This window comes from Tenrec ecaudatus, chromosome 18 (genome assembly GCF_050624435.1).
Source record: "Tenrec ecaudatus isolate mTenEca1 chromosome 18, mTenEca1.hap1, whole genome shotgun sequence".
Lineage (NCBI taxonomy): Eukaryota > Metazoa > Chordata > Mammalia > Afrosoricida > Tenrecidae > Tenrec > Tenrec ecaudatus.
This window is the reverse complement of record NC_134547.1, coordinates 429,406-449,734: the sequence shown is the minus strand read 5'-3', so window position 1 is coordinate 449,734 and position 20,329 is coordinate 429,406. Positions and strand designations below refer to the sequence as shown.

Sequence of the window (20,329 nt, the reverse complement as noted above, 5' to 3'; positions counted from 1 at the left end):
ATTTGGCCTTTATATTATTATTATTTTAGCCTTGCCACCTTAGTTCAAATTAGGTCTTTTTTGGTTTTTCTAATGATTTTATTGAGGGTTTATACAACTCTTATCACAATCCATACATACATCCATTGTGTCAAGCACATTTGTATATTTGTGTCCATTATAATTTTCAAAACATTTTCTTTCTACTTGAGCCCTTGGTATCAGCTCCTCATTTTTCCTCCTCCCTCCCTCCCTCCCTCCCTCCCTCCCTCCCTCCCTCCCTCATGAACCCTTGGTAATTTGTAAATTATTATTATTTTGCCATGTCTTACACTGACCGATGTCTTCCTTCACCCACTTTTCTGTTGTCCATCCCCAAGGGAGGGGGTTATATGTAGATCATTGTGATTGGTTCCCCCTTTCTCCCCCCACATTTCCCTTACCCTCCTGGTATCACTACTCTCATTATTGGTCCTGAGGGGTTTATCTGTCCTGGATTCCCTGTGTTTCCAGCTCTTATCTGTATCAATGTACATGCTCTCTTCTACCCAGATTTGTAAGGTAGAATTGGGATCATGATAGTGGATGGGGGGGCATTAAAGGATTAGAAGAAAGTTATATGTTTAATCGGTGCTATATTGCACCCTGACTGGCTCATTTCCTCCCCTGGACCCTTCTGTAAGGGGATGTCTAGTTGCCTAGAGATGGGCTTTGGTTTTCCACCCCACACTCCCCATCATTCACAATGATATGATTTTTTGTTCTGATGATGCCTGATACCTGATCCCTTCAACACCTGGTGATCACACAGGCTGGTGTACTTCTTCCGTGTGGCTTTGTTGCTTCTCAGCTAGATGGCCGCTTGTTTATCTTCAAGCCTTTAAGACCCCAGGTGCTATATCTTTTGATAGCTGCACACCATCAGCTTTCTTCACCACATTTGCTTAGGCACCCATTTTGTCTTCAGTGCTCATGTCGGGAGGGTGAGCATCATGGGTTGCCAGTTTAATAGAACAAAATGTTCTTGCAATGAGGGAGTACTTGAGTAGAGGCCCAGTAAAATTAGGTTTTTATTGTTTCTGTTGGGTTTCCTACTTTGTGACCCACAGGAAGAGTGGATGCATAGTGATAATAATGGATAAGGGGTTGATAGGGGATACAGGGATGGAAGTGGGAAATAGGGAGGGAAAGGGGATTCTGGGAGTGGGAAATGAAGACAGGAGTGGGAGGGAGCACTAGAACTGACTGTGATTACACAACTCAATTTCAGGACGATTTAATCACGGTGGGGGCATGTTCTAAATGTGATATGGTAATGGTTGTACAATTTTACTTGATGTGATTGAACGACTGAGCTATTGAAGTGTATGTTATGTAAATTATGTGCCAATAAAGATGTTTTAAAAAAAGAAAGCGAGCGAGTTGGAGGTTAGATGCACATCGGACGTGCCTCTGCCTCTTGGCAATCAGCTTGGCTGGTGTGGAGGTGGAGACTCCGTCTCCCTGTTGAAATGAGAGGAGGTCAGATGTGTCCTCCACCATACTTCCTCAGCCAGCCTGGAGAATCACATGAGCCGTTTCCTGGGTGATCTGTGAGTTCAGTGAGACATTCCAGTGAATTAAAGACCCCTACAATGGGAGCAAGGACTGTGCCATGCTGCTTGATGTGATTGAACGATGGGATGGTATCATGTAAGAGTGCCCAATAAAATGATATATGTAAGTAAGTGAATGAATAACTTTAGATTTAGTGTCTTTGAATCTGGACACGTTTCCAGGAAGATTATCCCCTGGAAAAGGACAGCCATCGTGCCTCGTAAACAAGAGGGTCGACCAACTGTGAGAGTGGAGATACTAAGAGGGGAAGGGGAAGGTGGGAGGAGAGAGGAGGACTCAAGCACAAGGATCAACATATAACCCTCTCCCAGGGAGATGAACAACAGAAAAGTGGGTGAAGGGTAACAGAGGATGATGTAAGACATGAAAATAATAATCTATAACTTATCAAGGGTTCATGAGGGAGGGAGGGGGGAAAATGAGCTGATATCAAGAGCTCATGTAGGAAGAAAATGCACTGAAATGATGATGGAAGCATATGTACAAATGTGCTTGAGAGAGTGGATGGATGTATGGATTGTATTAAGAGATGCAAGAGCCCCCAATAAAAGTTTTTTTTTTTAAACCAAGAGGGTCCATGGGGGAAAAAAGAAAGACTTTCAATTAGCTGCACCCACAGTGGCTGCAGCAATTGGCTTCACCATCACAGTAACCGTGAGCGTGGCACAGGACTCGGCAGGGTGCCGCTCTCTTGTACCACTATGAGTTGCAACCAACTGGATGGCATGTACCAAACACCAATGGGAGGGAGTTCTGAGGGGAGGAGGCAGAGTTGGTGTGAGAGATGCTGAGCGATACAGCAGTTTGGAAACATTGGACATTTGGGATATCTTTGACCTCTGCCTCATAGGCAGCAGATTGTGCTGATCCTTCTTAAAGAAAGCTAAAGGTTGTCTCTGTCTCTGGGCACACACACTGTAACTGCTTTGCTTCTCAGGCTGAGACGCCTGCTGGTCCCAGCTGCCACTGGTGTTACATTTCTTTCTGTCTCCCAGGACTGGAAAGTTTTCAGTGGGTCCAAAGGAGGCACTGCACTCAGCTCCCATTTCCACTTCTTGGTGGTAGTGGTCCCCCCTCTCCACCTTTGGGATGGCTCATCTCATTGTAAGCCCAGAAAGATGGTGAAAAGGACCAATCCCCTCATTAGGGTACCACTCACCACCACAAGGATGCCATGGTGGCCCACCAGCACCTCCTTTGCATAGCTTAGCCATTTAGGAGGAGGAACAAGACCCCAGTGAGAGAGGCCATATAATGGCAATTTATTGTGGTGCTACAGGACCTGACTGGGGGGAGGGGGAGGGGAAGGCAAGGAGGTCAGGTCCGTGGAGTCCCAGCCACACTCCAGATGGGATGGGTGGGCTGCTTCCTCAACAGGGTCCCTGAGCATGGAGTCCTGCCTTGGCCCCTTTCTCCTTCCCGTTCAGTCCCTGGGACACCCCTCTGCCTTCTCTGTGCCTGTTTGAGCCTGGGTCCCAGCTGCCCCTCCCCTCTCCTCCCATGCTATCTGGCACTTCCTACAGTCAGTCCCCTAGCTTCGCAGTCTGGAAAAGGGGGTGAACAAGGGGGTGAACCGATGATCCCGCCTCTGGTGGCCAGGGCAACAGGTGACAGACACTCTCCAAGTGTGACTGGCCCATCCTGAGAAGGAAGACCTGGGCCCAGAGGGGCCAAGGTGGGAACTTTAAAGATCATTGTGCAGAAAATCACATGTGCCTGGGCCCAGAAAACTCCAGGACTAGGGACCGTGTTTAATATCGAGGGGCTGTTCAGGTGGGCGTTACTTGGTACCTGTGCAGCCTACCTCCCAGCTGGGTGGTCAGTTCTAGCTCAGGGTCTTCACACTTGCTGGCCCTTCTGCCTGAACTGTTCTTCCTTTGGGGACTCCATTCCCACATAAAAAAAAAGATTTATTGTGTTTTCAGTGGAGATTTGCATAGCAGTTTTGTTTCCCCCTCAGTCATTTCACACACGTAGTTGGGTGGTACGCGTAGAAGTGCTTTGTTTAGCTAGGTTCCTGCGTCCCTCCGGACACTTCTTTCTTTTGGGAAGACCTGTGTGGTGCCAGTGGTGGAGGCCCCAGTGCACCGGGGCCTCAGAAGAAAGGCCTAGAAACCCATTTCCTTAAAAATCAGCCCTGGAAAACCGTGGAGACATATCTCCCTCTAACCCCTCGTGGCTTCTCAAGTCGGAATTGTCTCCAAGGCAACCTGGCCTGTTTCCAGGCATACCTCATTGTATTGCACTTTGCAGCTAATTTTTTTAAAAAAGGGCAAGGTTTGTGACAACGTTGCGTAGAGCAAGTCTATCGCACTATTTTTTCCCCCAGCACCTGTGCTCATTGAGGTCACAGTTTGATAATTCTGGCAACATTGCAAACGTTTTCATAATGCGATTGCATCCTTAATAGACTGTGGTATATTGTCCTACACTTAACTTTCCCTAGGAGGCCTGTGGGGCGGGGGGCGGGGCGGGGACAACGATGATGACGTGTGTGTGACTTGCTTTATTGACCTGGTTGGACGTAACCCAGCGCGTCTCCCGAGGTATGCCTGCATTGGGGCCGCCCTCTTCTCACCCAGGTGTTGGGGCCCAGGGATTCGGGCTGGGTATGGGTCTCTACCTTCCCACCCCAGTAGGTTCAGTAAATAGAGCAGAAGGGCGCCCCCATCTCACCCTGTGCTCTCCAGTTCTCAGGGATGCCCAGAGGGTGGGAGGCGGCTCAGTGGGAGGAACCCTGACTCCGTGGGTGGAGCCTGGCGGGCGTGGCCTTCAGCGAACTGGGCGGAGTCTGGCGGGCCGCGAAGAGGGCGTGGCCTTCACCACCCTGGGGTGGGCCTGGCGGCCGGCGGCGGAGGCGGGGCCGGCGGCTACGCAACACGGAGGGAGTGGGACGGGCCAGAATTTGGGGGGCCGGGCGCTGGGATTGGAACAAAGACGGGGGCGGGAACAAAGCTCAGCGGTCCCATAACCCCGGAGGGGAACAAAGGCACTCCGGGCCCAGCAGCCGCTCGCGCCAAAGCCGCCACCACGTGTTCCCGCCGGGGGTGGGGCTGGGAGTATCAGATGTGGGTGGTAGGCAGCGTCCCAGTTTGCTTCGGATCCCACCCAACCCTAGCTTCGCCTGGGCGACCTCTTGGGGGTTCTGTGCACGGCCTGTTGCTCCCCCACCCCCCATCGTCCAAGGAGCCCTGATGGCATTGCGGTTGCTGTTTAGCCTGGGGGCTGAGGCCAGCAGCATGTCTATCCTTGGTGCTCTCTCAGACCCTGGTCTTTACACTAGGATCCTCCCACCTCAGGTCGTTCCTCGCTAAACAGTGTTCCTCAGTCAGGATTCCGCTTTCCACAGGCGCTACCCCTTAAACAGAATTCCACCCAGCTTCCATTGTCAGGGAGGGTCCCATCCCCTCTCCCAGAATCCCCCTCCACAAACACCCACCCACACTGTTTACACTCTCCCTAACAGGATACCCACCCTACACACCCTAGACCGGAATTCCCCACCAACAGGATTCCCTCACACAATTTATTTCTACACTCGGTATCACACATCCTGCCTCCCAGCTCAGACAGGAGCCCTTAATACACAGTCCGGCTCCCCAGTTAAGATTAAGTCCGGAGATGGCTGGCTAGGCTACGGGGTGGCAAACTTTGTGAGGGCTAAGTGGGATTTCATTGACTCGGTTTCTTAATCCTGTGGCTGGATGTGTTTATATTTCATTTTAGCAGCTTTCTGCGCTTCTCATATTTAACAATAAAAAGGTTAAAGGATTGGACCATGAGTGGTTTTTTGTTTTTGGTGTGTATGTGTTAGGGGATGGGCGGACCGGTTATCAAGGTGAATTAGCTTAAAAACAAAGATCAATTAGCATGATAGTCCACAAAGACTATTCTACATTCTACTTGGACTAGTAGTGAATAGGGCCTTTAAAGCTTGGGAGCAGCCATCTAAGATGCAACTAAACTACTGGTGTCATCTCATCAAAGACTCAAGGGAATGATTAGTCTAAATGATCCCTGGACCAAGACCAGAACCAGACGCTGGACTACCACCATCAACAGTTCTGAGGGAAATCACAATAGATCTTGGAAAAAGTGGGAGAAAAATAGGGAACAAAACCACCAAACCAGGCCAGGTTTACTGGTTGGCTAGGGAATGGTGGAACACTCCAAAGACATTCTTTAGCTTGGAAGCGAACTCCTCACTGTCATAGATCAACTTTTGGCAAAGTATAGGCCTAAAAAGTGAACAATCACACCAGCGAGGTACTGCTGTACTGTGTGCACTGTTCCCAACAGCCAATCTTACAGAGCAGAAGGGCAGTGTGTGCCCCAAAACAAAGCTCAGAAGGCTGGAAGGACAGGAAACAAGGATGAATGGAAACAGATAACATGCTGTTACACTGAGGGGATTGCAGTCAGATAGGAAATAATGTGTATACATTGTTGAATGGAAAATGCATTTGCTGTGTATACTTTCAACCAAACTGCAATAAAGTTTTTTAAAAGTTGCATTATTTACTTCATTGACACTTATAACTCCAATAACGCTTACTTTGTGTGGGAGGGGAGAGGGTACTAGCCCCACAGTCCCAACTCTCCGTGGTGATGACAAACCACCCCCGCAATCTCCTCCCGGCCCCTTCCCTCCCCCAGGCTGGCGAGGTCAGGAGAGGCGGGGTGAGGTAGAGGGCCTGGGCTGCCCACGCACGTGCGCAGTCGGGCGACTGTCCTTGGTGCGACGCAGTTGCGGCGGTGACGTCTCACACTCCGCCCTTGGCGCACAAGCCCCGCCCAGGGAAAGGTGGGGTGAGCCAAGAGGTGGAGGCGGGGGAGGAGCGCTGGCGCAAGCGTACTGGCGGCGCCACCGGCAGCGGCCGGCTCAGGCCCCGCCCCTTGGCCCGCCTGGCCTCCAGCGCGCATGCGCGGAGACGTCGGCGCCAGTTATTTCAGTCCCGCCCCCCGGCAGCGGCTCTTTCTGCGAGCGAGCGCGCGGCTGAGCGGTTGTGCGCGTGGCGTGGGGCTCGAGGGCCGAGGCGGCAGTGCGCGCAACGGGCCAGCGGACGGCGAACAAGCAGCGGCCCACCAGCTCTCAGTAGCGCCACCCGCGCGGCGGGCAGCGGCCCAGGAGGCGCGCAGCAGCGCTTGGCCTCGCGGCGGCCCAGACGGCGGCGCAGCCGTTGGCGGCGAGCGCGTCTGCGCCTGCGCGTCTGGCCCCGCGCCCCTCCTCCCCCCTGGGCGCCCCCGTCGGCGTGTGAATGGCGGCCTCGGCGGCGGCGGCCTCGGCGGCCTCGGCCGCGTCCGGCAGCCCGGGCCCTGGTGAGGGCTCAGCAGGCGGTGAGAAGCGTGCCGCCGCCTCGTCGGCTGCAGGTTCGGCCTCGGCGGCGGCGGCAGCGGCATCCGCGTCGTCGCCTGGGGCGGGCGGCGGCGGCGGCCCCGAGGCGCTGGAGCTGCTGGAACACTGCGGCGTGTGCCGAGAGCGCCTCCGGCCGGAGCGGGAGCCGCGCCTGCTGCCCTGCTTACACTCAGCCTGCAGCTCCTGTCTAGGGCCCCCAGCGCCCGCAGCCGCCAACAGCTCCGGGGACGGCGGCGCGGCGGGCGACGGCTCGGGTGAGTGCTCGGAGGGCCGTGCTGGGGGCGCCGGAAGCTGGGCTGGGGGAGGGGTGGGCGGGGCTGGGCTTGCGCAGGGCTGTTGCGGAGGAGGAAAAGCTGGGACCCTGGGCGGGTGGGCTGCGCTGATGAGGCGTCCGCATCTCCCTTGCAGTCATGGTGGACTGTCCTGTGTGCAAGCAGCAGTGCTTCTTGAAAGACATCGTGGAGAATTATTTCATGCGTGACAGTGGCGGCAAGGCTGTTACGGATGCCCAGGATGCCAATCAGGTGTGCGTCTAGACCTTGTCACTTCTTGCTGGCTCCTGGAGGAGGGCGGGGGATATCACTCGACCCAGGGGAGTAGCTTGCCCCAGAACCAGGCCTTTGTCCACCCCTGTTCCCTACGCCTAGAGAAGGGGAAGCCCCCCTTTTAGAAGTGGGGCCTGGGACTGCCCCGCCCCTCTGAGCCTGGCCCTTGCCTCGCAGTGCTGTACCAGTTGTGAGGATAATGCGCCAGCCACCAGCTACTGTGTGGAATGCTCAGAGCCCCTGTGTGAGACCTGCGTGGAGGCACACCAGCGAGTGAAGTACACCAAGGACCACACTGTGCGCTCCACAGGTACGTGGGCCTGCAGGGGAGGCGCCCCTGCGTGATGGGCTCAAAGGGCACAACTCTGGTGTTCAGTTTCCACAGGTCCTGGGAGGGGAAAGGCTTGGAGAGGACCACAGTTTTGGATTGTAGGCAGAGAGGAGGGTAGCCTGGGAGTCAAGCAGGGAAACTCCTTAGGGCAGAGGTGATTCTTTGATGAAATACAGTGCCTGCCCAGTAGGAATGGCTTGCACGGATGTACAAAGGGTGGGTGTGTATTGGGTTTCTGTTTGGAAGCCAGAGCTCCAAGTCCTGCTGGGGTAAGCTAGTGTGCTAGGACACCTGGTTGAAATATGGGCTCTCAACAGTCAGTGACAGTGGGTCCTAGAGGCACTGGGCTGCCTGATTTACCTGTTCTTGAACGAGGTATTTCTGGAAGTATTTGTGCATGTGTGTAAAGGGCCTTGGGACCTTCTTTTGTTGGTGCTTATTTGAGAATTCCCAGTGAGAGACTTTCAGGCGGTATGGTGCTGTTCTTATAACCCAGGGAAGTTCTATCTGGGAAGAATGTGATAGAAGTGGCAGGGGGTGGTGAGAGGACAGGGTTCCAGAGGGTGCCGGGTCTGATGGGCATTGGTGGAAGAAGAGAAGGCATTGGAATGGGTTCATTTGGGTGCTTGGGTGTCCGCTCTGGGCCCTGGGAGTTTCCCATAGAGTCTTGATGCTGTGAGGCAGCTCACTGTCCTGGTAGGCAGCTAGTGTTTACAGTTCCTTTGGGCAATGCCATGGGGTCGTAAGTGGCTTTATAACACTAGTAGGAGGGTTGACTGTTGGTCTTGGAAATTGCCACAATGAGCTTGGTCTTTAGACTCCCCTGGATGCTTGTCCTACACATGGAGTGGCTGGAAGCTTGTCTGGTGGAGGGACTGCTATGGGCAAGAGGCTCCCTTGTAGATTCTGAGGGAGTAGGCTTGAGCAAGGTCACCCCCCACTGGCATGGGTTTCCTGGCTAGGTTGGTGTTCCGGTAGAGGAGCAGGGATCAGGCTTGCAGAACTGTGCTCCCTGGAGCCTCCCTCCCCTCCCATATGTTCACAGACCAAGCCCACCGGTTGTGATACATGAAGAGCTGGGGGTGGCCAGCTCAGCCTCACTGTTGCCTCCCACAGGGCCAGCCAAGACTCGGGACGGCGAGCGCACAGTGTTCTGCAATGTGCATAAGCATGAACCACTTGTGCTTTTTTGTGAGAGTTGTGACACCCTTACCTGCCGGGACTGCCAGCTCAACGCCCATAAGGACCACCAGTGAGTCCTGAGCCCGGCCCCAGTGGAGACAGGCCCAATTCCTGTGCCCAGCACCCATACCCCGGTTTCTCCCTGTCCTACAGGTACCAATTCCTGGAGGATGCGGTGAGGAACCAGCGCAAGCTCCTGGCCTCGTTGGTGAAGCGCCTTGGGGACAAGCATGCCACGCTGCAGAAGAGCACCAAGGACGTTCGCAGCTCGTAAGTGGTGGCACTGGTGCACTGGGGTCAGCAGCCTCAGCCCCACCCCGTCTGACCTTCGCTGCTTGCCCTCAGGATCCGCCAGGTGTCTGATGTGCAGAAGCGCGTGCAGGTGGATGTCAAGATGGCCATCCTGCAGATCATGAAGGAATTGAACAAGCGGGGCCGTGTGCTGGTCAATGATGCTCAGGTGCACACCCTGCTCACTCTTAAGTTGGGGGGATCCTGGCTCCATAAAGTTCTCTGAGGCTTAGGTTTGTCTGTCCTTGTAGAAGGTGACTGAGGGACAGCAGGAGCGGCTGGAGCGGCAGCACTGGACCATGACCAAGATCCAGAAGCACCAGGAGCACATCCTACGCTTTGCATCCTGGGCCCTGGAGAGTGATAACAACACGGCCCTATTGCTGTCCAAGAAGCTGGTGAGCTGGTGGCAGAGCTGGGAGGGGTTGTCCCTTGAAGGCACAAGACCCCTAAACACTTAACACTACTCCCTCCCCAGATCTACTTCCAGCTGCACCGGGCCCTTAAGATGATCGTGGACCCGGTGGAGCCTCATGGGGAGATGAAGTTCCAGTGGGACCTCAATGCCTGGACCAAGAGTGCTGAGGCCTTTGGTGAGTCTGTCTCTGGCCCCTCCCCCTCCCTGTCCACATTTCACCCTCTCCCTGCCTTAACCTCCCCCCCTCCCACCCAAAAAGGCAAGATCGTTGCAGAACGCCCAGGCACCAACTCTACAGGCCCTTCACCTATGGCCCCCCCGAGGGCCCCTGGCCCACTGAGCAAGCAAGGCTCCGGCAGCAGTCAGGTAAGGACAGGAGGTGAGCAAGCAAGATGAGGTGTATGGCATGGTAGCTTGAGGGCTACCACCTGAGGGAGGTTCCTGATTTCTTGATCTCTGCCCACAGCCCATGGAGGTGCAGGAAGGCTATGGCTTCGGGTCAGGTGAGTGGGCCAGCTGTGCCCCAGTGCTGCCCATGGGAGGTTGCACCCTTCCCGTCCTAATCTCTAGTGTCCTCTTTCCCTCCCATCTCCCAAGCAGATGACCCATACTCAAGTGCGGAGCCCCATGTGTCCGGTGTGAAGCGGTGAGTGGTGGCCTAGTGGGCAGCAGGCAGGCAGGTAGTGGTGGGTTCAGGCTGTGCTTCATCCCACAGCAACCTTGTGTCCTACAGGGCCCGCTCTGGTGAGGGGGACGTGAGTGGACTCATGCGCAAGGTCCCAAGAGTTAGTCTGGAGCGCCTGGATCTGGACCTCACAGCTGACAGCCAGCCGCCTGTGTTCAAGGTCTTCCCAGGAAACACCACAGAGGACTACAACCTTATTGTCATTGAGCGGGGTGGAGCGGCTGCGGCTGCTGGCCAGCCTGGAACTGCACCTCCGGGGGCCCCTGGAGCCCCTCCCCTACCTGGCCTAGCCATAGTCAAGGTGAGTGTACCTCATGGGATGGTGGCAGTGGGACATGGCAGGCCCTGTTGACTGTTCCCTTCTCATCAAAGGAGGAAGAGACAGAGGCAGCCATTGGAGCGCCCCCTGCAGCTGCTGAAGGACCTGAGACCAAGCCTGTGTTGATGGCCCTTGCTGAGGGCCCTGGAGTCGAGGGTCCCCGCTTGGCCTCGCCCAGTGGCAGTACCAGCTCAGGCCTGGAGGTGGTGGCCCCTGAGGCTGCCTCGGCCCCATCTGGTGGCCCTGGTGCCCTGGACGACAGTGCCACCATCTGCCGTGTCTGCCAGAAGCCAGGCGACTTAGTCATGTGCAACCAATGCGAGTTCTGCTTCCACCTGGACTGTCACCTGCCAGCTTTGCAGGATGTGCCAGGGTATGTCTGGGGCTGGGCAGGTGGGGGCTCCATCCATCAGGATAGGCCCTCATCACATCTCTTCCTCAGGGAGGAGTGGAGCTGCTCGCTGTGCCATGTGCTTCCTGACCTGAAGGAGGAGGATGGGAGCCTCAACCTGGATGGGGCAGACACCACTGGTGTGGTGGCCAAGCTTTCACCTGCCAACCAGCGGGTGAGGACAGGGACTGGGCTCAGGGTTCAGGGAGGAAAGCTGTAGAGGGTTCCAAGTAAAGAGCTACTCTGGTCTCTGTAGAAATGTGAGCGAGTCTTACTGGCCCTGTTCTGCCATGAGCCATGCCGCCCCCTGCACCAGCTGGCCACTGACTCTACCTTCACCCTGGTGAGTGTTCTCAGCAAGGCGGGCAGGAGGAGGGTGTAGTCAGCTGGCCTCATGCTCACATTGGCGCCCCCAACTGTAGGACCAGCCTGGTGGCACCCTCGACCTGACGCTGATCCGAGCTCGCCTTCAGGAGAAGCTGTCCCCCCCTTATAGCTCTCCTCAAGAGTTTGCTCAGGATGTGGGCCGCATGTTCAAACAGTTCAACAAGCTGACTGAGGTGAGGACCCCTGTGCTCAGGGTGAAGAAGGAGGGGCATTGGAGGCTGGCAGAGCTGAGAACCACTGACCACTGTCCCCATTCCCCACCTAGGACAAGGCCGACGTGCAGTCCATCATTGGCCTGCAGCGCTTCTTTGAGACACGCATGAACGAAGCCTTTGGTGACACCAAGTTCTCAGCTGTGCTGGTTGAGCCACCCCCACTGAGCCTGCCTGGTGCTGGCCTGGGGGCCCCAGAGCTGCCTGGAGGCCCCAGCGATGGCCTCTGAAGCAGGTGCCCCCATGGCTGGCCTGGCTCTACCCTGCCCTGCCCTGCCCCCACCCCATCCCCTAGACCTCCTGGTGGCCTGGCTCCCACTCCCTGGTGGCCCTGACCCCCAGCTCCTTACAATATGGTTTTTACTTCTGTGGATTTAATAAAAACTTCACCAGTTCCTCGGACGCTGCTTTTTTGGTGGTAATGGTACCTGGAAATCCAATATCCTTTTATCTTGCCTTATTAATTTTATTTCTGAAGGGTTAAGCTTGCTTGCTGTGATACTTGAGTTAGGTTAGCTCAGAGCTGACCTTAGGTTGATGTTGGAACACCTAAGGGTCAGGTAGACCCAGCACTAGTATTTTTTTGACTTGGGATTGCAGTTTTCTTTCCTTAGGTTTTCTTATGCGTATCTTGGTGACTTGAAGATATTTACCAGTAAGGTGCCCCTTTTATCACTGTGGCTGATTCACCTTTGTCAGGATGTGCATGGTATACACGTGAAGGGGGGGAAGTCAAGTCTGGGTGATAGGGAGTTGAGGTGCTGGCCAGCTGGTGAGAGTAAATGTAGGAGGGAGCAGATTACTGCTGACTGCATTGGGCCCTGAATACCCTAGGCTGGCCTCCCAATTCTGACCCATTTGATAGGAGTCCTGGGAAACCAGGCCCTCCTGCACCCAATGCCAACCTTGGCACAGCCCCTCTTCCCTGGTCCTGCTAGAGGGACCCCTGGTCCCCACTAGTCCTGCATCTGGGGAAGTCAACACACAGTACAGATAGCTAGTGTCCAATCTTTATTCCAGAGGCAATGCCTGTGGCCCCTCAAGGTAGGTAGGGCTGCTTGGTTAGTCCCTCCGAAGGTTCTTAAGCCGCTCCTCCAGGTCTGCATCTGCATCAGCCAGGGCTGAAGCGGCAGCCTCTGCTTTCTTCCCACCAGCAGCCACACTGAGCGAGCCCCCTGTTGAGGGGAGATCTGCAAGAAGAGTAGGGGTCAGGTGGAGAGCGGTGCAGGGTTGGGGCTGGTCCAGGAAGGAAGTGGTTGATGGTTTGGAGTACTCACTGGACAACTCATCTGTCAGGCTCAGTCCCAGCTCATCCAAGACTTGGGACACAACAGCATCACTGGAAAAGAACATAACAATGAGGTCAGGGGAGCTAACTGTCCCCATTCCACCAACCTACTCTCCCCGCACCTCTCCTCCTCGTCTTCCTCGTCACCCATGGCGTCATCAATGGCATCGTTCATCATTTCCTCCTTCATGTCCATGATCTCTGCCTGCCGTTCAAACTCCATCATGATCTTCTGGATCTGGGGAAGTTTCAGCTGGAAGGGGTGGGGGCAGGGGGTGGGGTAAGCTGGGCTTAGGGGCCAGTTAGGCTGTAAGTGGGGAGGGGAGAGGCAGACCTGTCTGTTCATGGTGCCCATAGCCTTGGTGACTCCCTTCATGGCTTGGGCCATGGAGTTGTTGGACTTGAGCGTCTGGATCTTCAGGGACACAGCCTGGATGTTGGCCCGCATCAGTACGAATTTGCGGACGTAGCGCCGGGTGCGTACTAAGTCCTTGGCCATGATGCGCACAGCATCCTGCAGGGTGGAGAGGTGGCAAAGATGTGGTTCTGATTGCTCCCTTATCTTCTTGGTATTTTCTAGCACTGGGTTTGTAGCAACCCTTAAGCCCCACCCAACCATTTGTTTTTATCTCCAAAGAGTTCCCCAAGGCCAAACCTGCCTGCTCAGGCTGCCTCCCTTGGTCCTTTTTCCCTACAAGGTCCACAGTCCTCTGTTCAAATGTACAGGTCTTAAGTTTCTACACAGCTGGAACAAAGAATCTACCCCTCTCTACCTCAGGCTGGAAAATTATTGAAAACCAATGCTGGCTTTTCTCCTCAAACTGGCTCTTATTCCGCCTGTCTGAGGAAATGACCCTTCTGCCTGGCTGCTCAGTCCTAACCTGTCAGCCACTCAGTCTCAGTTGTGCTTCATGTTCAACGCCCCTCCCTCCCCCTCAGGGCCCATCTCGTCTGCCTTCAAAGTACTCTGCCAGCCCTCTCCATGTCAACCTTACACATACTGCCCAGCCCAGACTGTCTCCATCTTCTCGCACTGGTCTGGTCCAGGTCACATTCCTCTCACTGTGAACCCTGACTCCACTCCCATTGTAGCCCATACTCTTAAAAGGGTGGCTACATTGACCCTCAAGCCCATCCAGGGCTCCTCAGCCTTACTGAGGTTCGTGAGGCAGTCCCTGTTCTCGGTTCTGAAATTCAGAGAAGGCGTAATCTGGGTGAGACCTGTTCCCACATTACTCCGGAAGGACCTGTTGGTTGGCATCATGCACCTCATTTCACCATAACAGCAATGCACAACAGGGATACCACTTCCCCTGGTCCCAGACCCTAGACCCCCACACTCACCATCTGACCCTGTTTGGCCATCTTTTTGATGTCTGCAATGATTTTCTTCTCCTGGGTCTCCAGTTTCTGGCGCTCTCTGTCCAGCTCCCGCATGGCACGGTTTAGGGCCCGCTGGTTCTGTCGTAACAGCTCTTCAGGTGTCTTGCGGCGCCCAAACAACAGGTCCATAGTGGCAGGAGCCTGCTGGTGGGCTGGGTCAGTGAGAGGCCTAACAGGGCATGGGGCCGACAGGCAGAACTGGGATCAGGGAGGGCTTGCAAAATGAGAAGGGGTGACCAGGTGGCTTGAAGAGGATGCCCGGGGAAACTGAGCCAGAAGAGTTGATAGGCAGCCTGAAAGTCATGGGGTGGGTACCCATGCACCCATCCCTCATCACCAAGCCCCTAAAGGGCGACCAGAGGTACAGAGGGCTGGGGGTTCAGCTATCCTCTTTGGGCCCTTTGTGAAGACCTGTGGTCTAAACAGACTGACTAGAGATGTGCCTGGGTACACAGGTTGGCTTCAGAATCCCAATTGCCCCGCCCCCAGTGCTGGTGCACCAAAGGACACCTGTGTACAAACCAAGGAGAGGAGCCCTGGTGGCACAGTAAAATGCTTGGCCTGAAGGTTGGTGGTTTGAAACCATCTTTCTCCTGGGAGAGACCTACGTCAGTACGGGCGGTTCTACTAACCTGCGGGTTTGCTGTGAGTCAGAACTGACTCGTGGGAAACGGATTGTTTTTGATGGGCGTCAGACTCTCTGTACACTGTGGGGTCGTTTGCGGACCCCACATGCTAAAGACTGGGAGATGGACAAGTGTCCAGCGTGTGAACGCCACGATCTGTCCGCACGGGGCTGGCGGTGGGAGTGTTGGAGAAACGCAGTCGCCCAGGTGGGCGACGTCGGGGGCCAGGGCGCTGGGCACGCAATACCAGGATGGGCGGGACCCGGCCGGAGAGAACGCCCCTAACACCGCCGGCCAGGAGCCCGCAACCTCGCAGGGGCCACTCACCGGAGCTGGGACGGGAGCCCTTCCGCTTCCGGGTTACGCTATCCTCGCACGGATCACGGAGCGCCCACCAACGACGACCCCTCGGTCTGTCGTCTCTGCCCTAGCTGCCGTTTCCGGATTAAACGACCTGACGTCACTCGCCCCGCCCCCACCTGGAATGCCGGGAGACGGCCGGGGCGGAGCGCGCATGCGTACTCGCTCCACTGCCGGTAGAGAAGACGCATGCGCATGGGTGTCTTCATGCGGCCTGCCAGTGTGCTTTGCTGGTTCGATTCCTGCCTCTGGACCCGCCCAAACTAGCCAGTCCAGTCCTGAGGCCGTGGTCACCGTGGGCGTGACATACTTTTGGGCGCCTTTCCCCGGCCACCCCAGCTCATGGCCTCAAGCAGGGCTCCCTCCCTCACCCTACACCTCAGCCACCTATCACAGGCACTGGTTGACCAGGCAGAGGTCTCCCCAGGAGGCTCACCCGTGGCAGGACTGGGAGGGGGCCGCAGCTGATGGCCACCAGTTCCCATCATTTTTGCCAGGGTGGGCTTAATCCCAGCAAGCCCAAGAATCTCAGGTATTGGGTCCCCAACTCCACCTAGCCCCACACCCCTTCCTCTCTGCCCTTTTATGGCCGAGGTTCACGTCCAGGGATGTCATGAACCTTGCCCACCCCTCTCACAACCCAGAACAAAGAGGATACGGAGGCCGTGCAGTAACATTCCCCTTTAATAGCCTGATGGACTGCCGGTGACAAGAGGGCAGGGTTCTGGGGCCCCAGCTACACAGGCCCCTTGCCTACCCACCCCAGTGCCCAGAGTGGGGGGTTGGGGAGCACCCAGCGTGGAGCTAGATAAGCCAATTCATTTCCCATCGCTGAGTAGGTCGGGGGAGGCAGCGCCAACCTTAATCACATGGTGGTTAAAAAAAAATAACGAGGGGCAGGTGGCAGGGAGGGGAGGCAAGGCCAGGGAGGGGGACAACCCCCACCGGCCGCCCCACGTCCCCCACCTGTGGCCCCCAATAAATATCTGCAGGGGACACCGGGGCTGGTGGCCCTGGCGGGGGTGGGATGGGCGCCAACCCTATTTCAGGCAGCGCTCAAAGTAGGTGGATCCGATGTAGCCTCCCCGCATGGAGCGCTGCACATTCTGCTCAAACAGCCGTCGGTTGTTCTGCAGGACCTCGGCAGCCTCCTTGTTCAGGGGGTCTTCGGGGTTAGGCTCCTGCAGTCGGCAAGGCAGGGGTCAACAGCCTGCAAGGCACGGCCTCCCACAGCCCAGGGCCTCCCTCACCCCTACTCACCAAGAAGAGATACTGCAGGCCATAAATTATGGAGTTTATCGTAAGGACCGGCTTCCAGTCCTCTCTATGGATAGAGTAGCAGGGTCAGGCACAGACCAAGGGGGATTGGGGATGTGAGGTTGGGGAGTGTACAGAGGTCAGGTCATGAGTATATAGGGATGGGAGGGACAGAGGGATACAGACTTCAATAAAGGTATATAGGGATGGGAGGGACAGAGGGATACAGACTTCAACAAAGGTGGGGGTGGGGAGACAGTGAAAGACCCAGAGCCCAAGAGGGCGGTCCGGAGGCCAGGCCAGGGTGCAGGAGGGCAGCAAAGGGCCAGCACCTCACCTGAGGATGTTGAGGCAGACATTGCCCTCGAGGTCGATGTTGGGATGATAAACCATTGTTTCACACTTCACCTTGGGGGGGTCATGTGGGTAACCCTGACCCACCTCGGGGGGAGAAGAGAGAAGAGCTAGGTAGGTACCTGTTCAGGTCTGATGGGACCTCCACCCAAGAAGCTACTGTCCTTGACTACGTCAGACTCACCTTAAAACTGAAAACAAACTTCCCACTTTTGTAAAAGCCCTGCCAATGGGAGAAAAGAGGCAGGTTTCAGGGTCCAGTTCTCTTGAGGTCTGGCAGGTAAACTGGGTCTCCTTCCCTGTATCAGGGCCACCCAAGGTTTCTGCAGGGGACCCAAGTCAGTATGGTCCCTCACCTCATCAGGACAGATGACCAGCTTGAAGTTGAGGAGGTCGTCAGGGTCTGAGAAGTTGATATCACAGGTCTTGGGCAGGTTCAGCTCGTTTATGTCTGAGTTTGGGAGGCAGGGGTGGGGACAGAGCGGAGGGCACTTGGTGCATGTGCCAGTAGAGCCCCCATGGTAACCTCCCAGGCTGTTGGAACTCATTCTAAGCCCTTCAACCCTAAGCCTTTCCTGACCTCCCTGATAGGCCTTCCTTCAACCCTGAAATGAGACCATCAGAATCCACAGAATACCCCAAATGTGCACTTTCCAATGTAGTTGTGAGTCTTGACCCAGATCAGGCCCTAACTCTTGTCTCCACAACCCTCTAATCCAGCTCCCAAGTGCTTCCACATCCATGGGGCCCACTCACACGCCCCTCAACAGCCTCTGACCGCCCCAGATCTCAGGTTCCTGGGCTTGATTTCACTTTGGTGAAATCATGTCCCCCCAAACATAGGAGCACCGATTTCCCAATCTGATCCCAGAACCCTCCCTAACAATAATCCCAGGCCTCTGCCACCCCTCCAGCATCCACCTGTCACCCCGAAGACCAGAGACCCCGACGACCCCAAGTTCAAACCACTACCTAGGACTCTGAAACCCAGTACTCCCAGCAGCATATTCTAAAAATGTCCCCCCACTGCCAGCCTATTCTGTTTGTCACCCCAAATCCAGGTTCCCTTCTAGGTCCGACCCGTGAGTCCCCGGCCACTTGCCCCATCCTCCGCAGCAGCCCCAAACATTTCCGGGTCCCTTACAACGAGCTTTAGGCCTGGGGATACCTCCATCACACTCTGACCTCCGACCCTGTCTCTGCCCCCCGCGATCGCATGACCGCGTCCATGACATCCTGCCCCTGTACCCTGCCCTCCGACCATAGGTGCCCGCCATAGCCCGACCCCGACTCCTCTACCCTTCTGGATCCGCAGCTGCGCCGCCGACGCCTTCTTGCTGCTGCCCTTGGTGCCGCCCGCCGACTCCTCCTCCTTCTTCTGCTGCTTCAGCGAGAACAGCTTGATCATCCTGCCGCCGCCGCCGCCGCCGCTGCCGCCGCCGCGGGGCCCGGGACCCCGGCCGCCCGGCCCCCTGCCGCCGCCGCTTCTCGGACCCGCCGCCGCGGCCTCCTCTGCCGCTGCCGCTGCCGCTGCCGCCGCCCGACCGGCTCGCCGCGCCGCTCCGCGCCCACCGCGCGGCCCGCCTCGGCTCCCGTAGCCCGGCTCTGGCCTGGTCCGGCTTCCTCGGCAGCGCTCGGGTAGACTCGGCAGCGCTCGGGTGTACTCGGCAGCGCTCGGGCTGCGTTCGGCCCCGCCCCCACCGGGCCGCCCCCTCCTCCCCCTCGGACACTCAGGTTTCCTCTGGCCCTGCTGCGGCTGCGGAAGCGGTGATAGTCTGGCCGCGCCGCTCGCTCGCTCCTTTCGCTTGGGGGCTGCGCTTCGGCGTAGGAGGAGGAGGCGGCGGTCGCGGCGGCGGCGGCGGCGGCGGCGGCCGTGTCTTGGAGGAAGTCCGGCTCCGGCGACAGCAGCGAGTTGGAAGTGGAGGTCGGCAACGGCCTCGGGCGCCCAGCCACTTCGAGTATTTCCGTCGCTTCCCCGATATTGCGCTTCCCGTTCGGCCTGCGCTCTGCGCCTGCGCCGCCACCGGCGCTGCCTTGGCCGAATCGCGTTGCTCTGAGCTGGGGTTTTGAGTTCGGGTTCTTTCGGCTGAGCTCGGGCGTTTCCGTTTCGGGGGCGGTAGACTCCGACGGCTGTTCCGGAGATATCCTTGGATTAGGATAGGAAGGGGTCCCCGCCATTTTTGAATGGAGTTTAGGTGTACTGCCTCGCGCCATGAAGCCACCCTTATTTGTAGGTGTGGAGACCTGCAGGTGGGACGAGACAGTGGTCACTTACAGAAAGAAGGTGATCGCGTGTAGGCTGGGGGTGGGGAGGACGGAGGTGCTACCTAGAGTACGTGGGGTCGAGCACCGTCAGGGTCCCATTACAAATCCGAAGATAGGCTACTCGTGGACATTTTGGGTCAGGGTCGACTAACGAATAAAACATGCATTGTGGCAGAGAACGGATAAGCACTGAGATGGACAGTCAGCGGTGCTGGGGGTGGGTGGGCTGGTAGGAGGCGGGGCTAGCCTTGCTTTGGCTTCTTAGGTGTGCTTGGTTGGAGCCCCTTACTCTCAGGGGTGGGGTCGGGCGACGTATAGGGCTCATTCTGTCCAATCAAAGCTCAGTGTCCTTCAGAGGGCCCGGGCGAGACTGCAACCTTCTGGCAGTCACCATGGCAATCATGGGTTTGCAGATTGAAAATCTGGTCCAGTGAGGGGCCCTGGTGGCTTGGTGGATTTGGGAGGTGAGCCACGCGGCTAGGTACCCCCGCCAAGGCACTTCGGCAGTTGTCACAGTGGTGACCGGTTTTAGCCAACCAGATCATCCTAGGAGATGTAATCTGGGTGGCCTGGTGTGGTCAGGTAGTGATGCAAAGGATCCACATCTCCAGAGATCAACCTTGGTCCAGGTCTGATATCACGTAGGGGAGCCATCCCCATCCACATGATTCACCTCCGTTGCTGCTTAAAACCCTAGCCTGCTGACCAAAGTGATTCTTTGGCCTCACCTCAGGGAGCTGCCACCTCTTTGGACCTGCCCTATACCTGACTCTTCAGGATCCCTCTGTGACTGGGAGCCTGTCTGTCCTCAATGCTGAGCTCCAAACCTCTTGCTCAGTGGTCACAGCCTCAGACCCAACTAGCTGCCTGTTGAACTCCTGCCGCTGTGCTCCACATCTGCCCTCTGGCAAGCAGCATAGGGATGGGATGGGACAGCCCCCCAACTCCCTGCAGGCCAGCAGCTCCTCCTCAGGCCTTGAGCACTTCAGGGGATGGAAAGGGAGGTCTCCAGCAATGCCTCTTCCTCTTGTCTAGTCTGCCCAGGGACATCAATAGGTGTTGGGTTCTTCCACCCACCCCAAA

The 20,329-nt window shown here is 56.5% G+C and overlaps 3 protein-coding genes across 6 annotated transcripts; 1 reads left to right on the top strand and 2 right to left on the bottom strand.

The window, feature by feature from the left end:
* Nucleotides 1–6,573: 6,573 nt before the first annotated feature.
* TRIM28 (tripartite motif containing 28) lies at nucleotides 6,574–12,115 on the top strand. Its single transcript, XM_075536457.1, has 17 exons — nucleotides 6,574–7,206; nucleotides 7,361–7,476; nucleotides 7,675–7,807; nucleotides 8,945–9,080; nucleotides 9,164–9,280; nucleotides 9,356–9,470; nucleotides 9,553–9,699; nucleotides 9,780–9,894; nucleotides 9,979–10,085; nucleotides 10,186–10,222; nucleotides 10,320–10,365; nucleotides 10,453–10,705; nucleotides 10,777–11,096; nucleotides 11,166–11,289; nucleotides 11,371–11,457; nucleotides 11,537–11,674; nucleotides 11,767–12,115. The coding sequence occupies exons 1-17, from the start codon at nucleotides 6,855–6,857 to the stop codon at nucleotides 11,941–11,943; spliced, it is 2,520 nt and encodes an 839-aa protein (XP_075392572.1). The 5' UTR covers nucleotides 6,574–6,854; the 3' UTR covers nucleotides 11,944–12,115.
* A 596-nt stretch (nucleotides 12,116–12,711) lies between these two features.
* CHMP2A (charged multivesicular body protein 2A) lies at nucleotides 12,712–15,493 on the bottom strand. 4 transcript variants are annotated; one of them, XM_075536498.1, is made up of 6 exons: nucleotides 15,338–15,493; nucleotides 14,346–14,553; nucleotides 13,336–13,515; nucleotides 13,124–13,254; nucleotides 12,991–13,052; nucleotides 12,712–12,903 (listed from the first exon to the last, which is right to left on the bottom strand). In XM_075536498.1, the coding sequence occupies exons 2-6, from the start codon at nucleotides 14,511–14,513 to the stop codon at nucleotides 12,776–12,778; spliced, it is 669 nt and encodes a 222-aa protein (XP_075392613.1). In that variant the 5' UTR covers nucleotides 14,514–14,553; nucleotides 15,338–15,493; the 3' UTR covers nucleotides 12,712–12,775. The 4 variants fall into 4 exon arrangements, with proteins under 4 accessions (XP_075392613.1, XP_075392616.1, XP_075392617.1 ...); XM_075536501.1 differs by having other exon boundaries at nucleotides 14,346–14,525; nucleotides 15,338–15,491; XM_075536502.1 differs by having other exon boundaries at nucleotides 14,346–14,528; nucleotides 15,338–15,472.
* A 543-nt stretch (nucleotides 15,494–16,036) lies between these two features.
* On the bottom strand, nucleotides 16,037–18,906 carry UBE2M (ubiquitin conjugating enzyme E2 M). Its single transcript, XM_075536497.1, has 6 exons — nucleotides 18,281–18,906; nucleotides 17,338–17,432; nucleotides 17,166–17,204; nucleotides 16,965–17,068; nucleotides 16,631–16,694; nucleotides 16,037–16,551 (listed from the first exon to the last, which is right to left on the bottom strand). Exons 1-6 carry the CDS (start codon nucleotides 18,387–18,389, stop codon nucleotides 16,411–16,413), a joined length of 552 nt encoding a protein of 183 aa, XP_075392612.1. The 5' UTR covers nucleotides 18,390–18,906; the 3' UTR covers nucleotides 16,037–16,410.
* Between the last annotated feature and the right edge of the window lie 1,423 nt (nucleotides 18,907–20,329).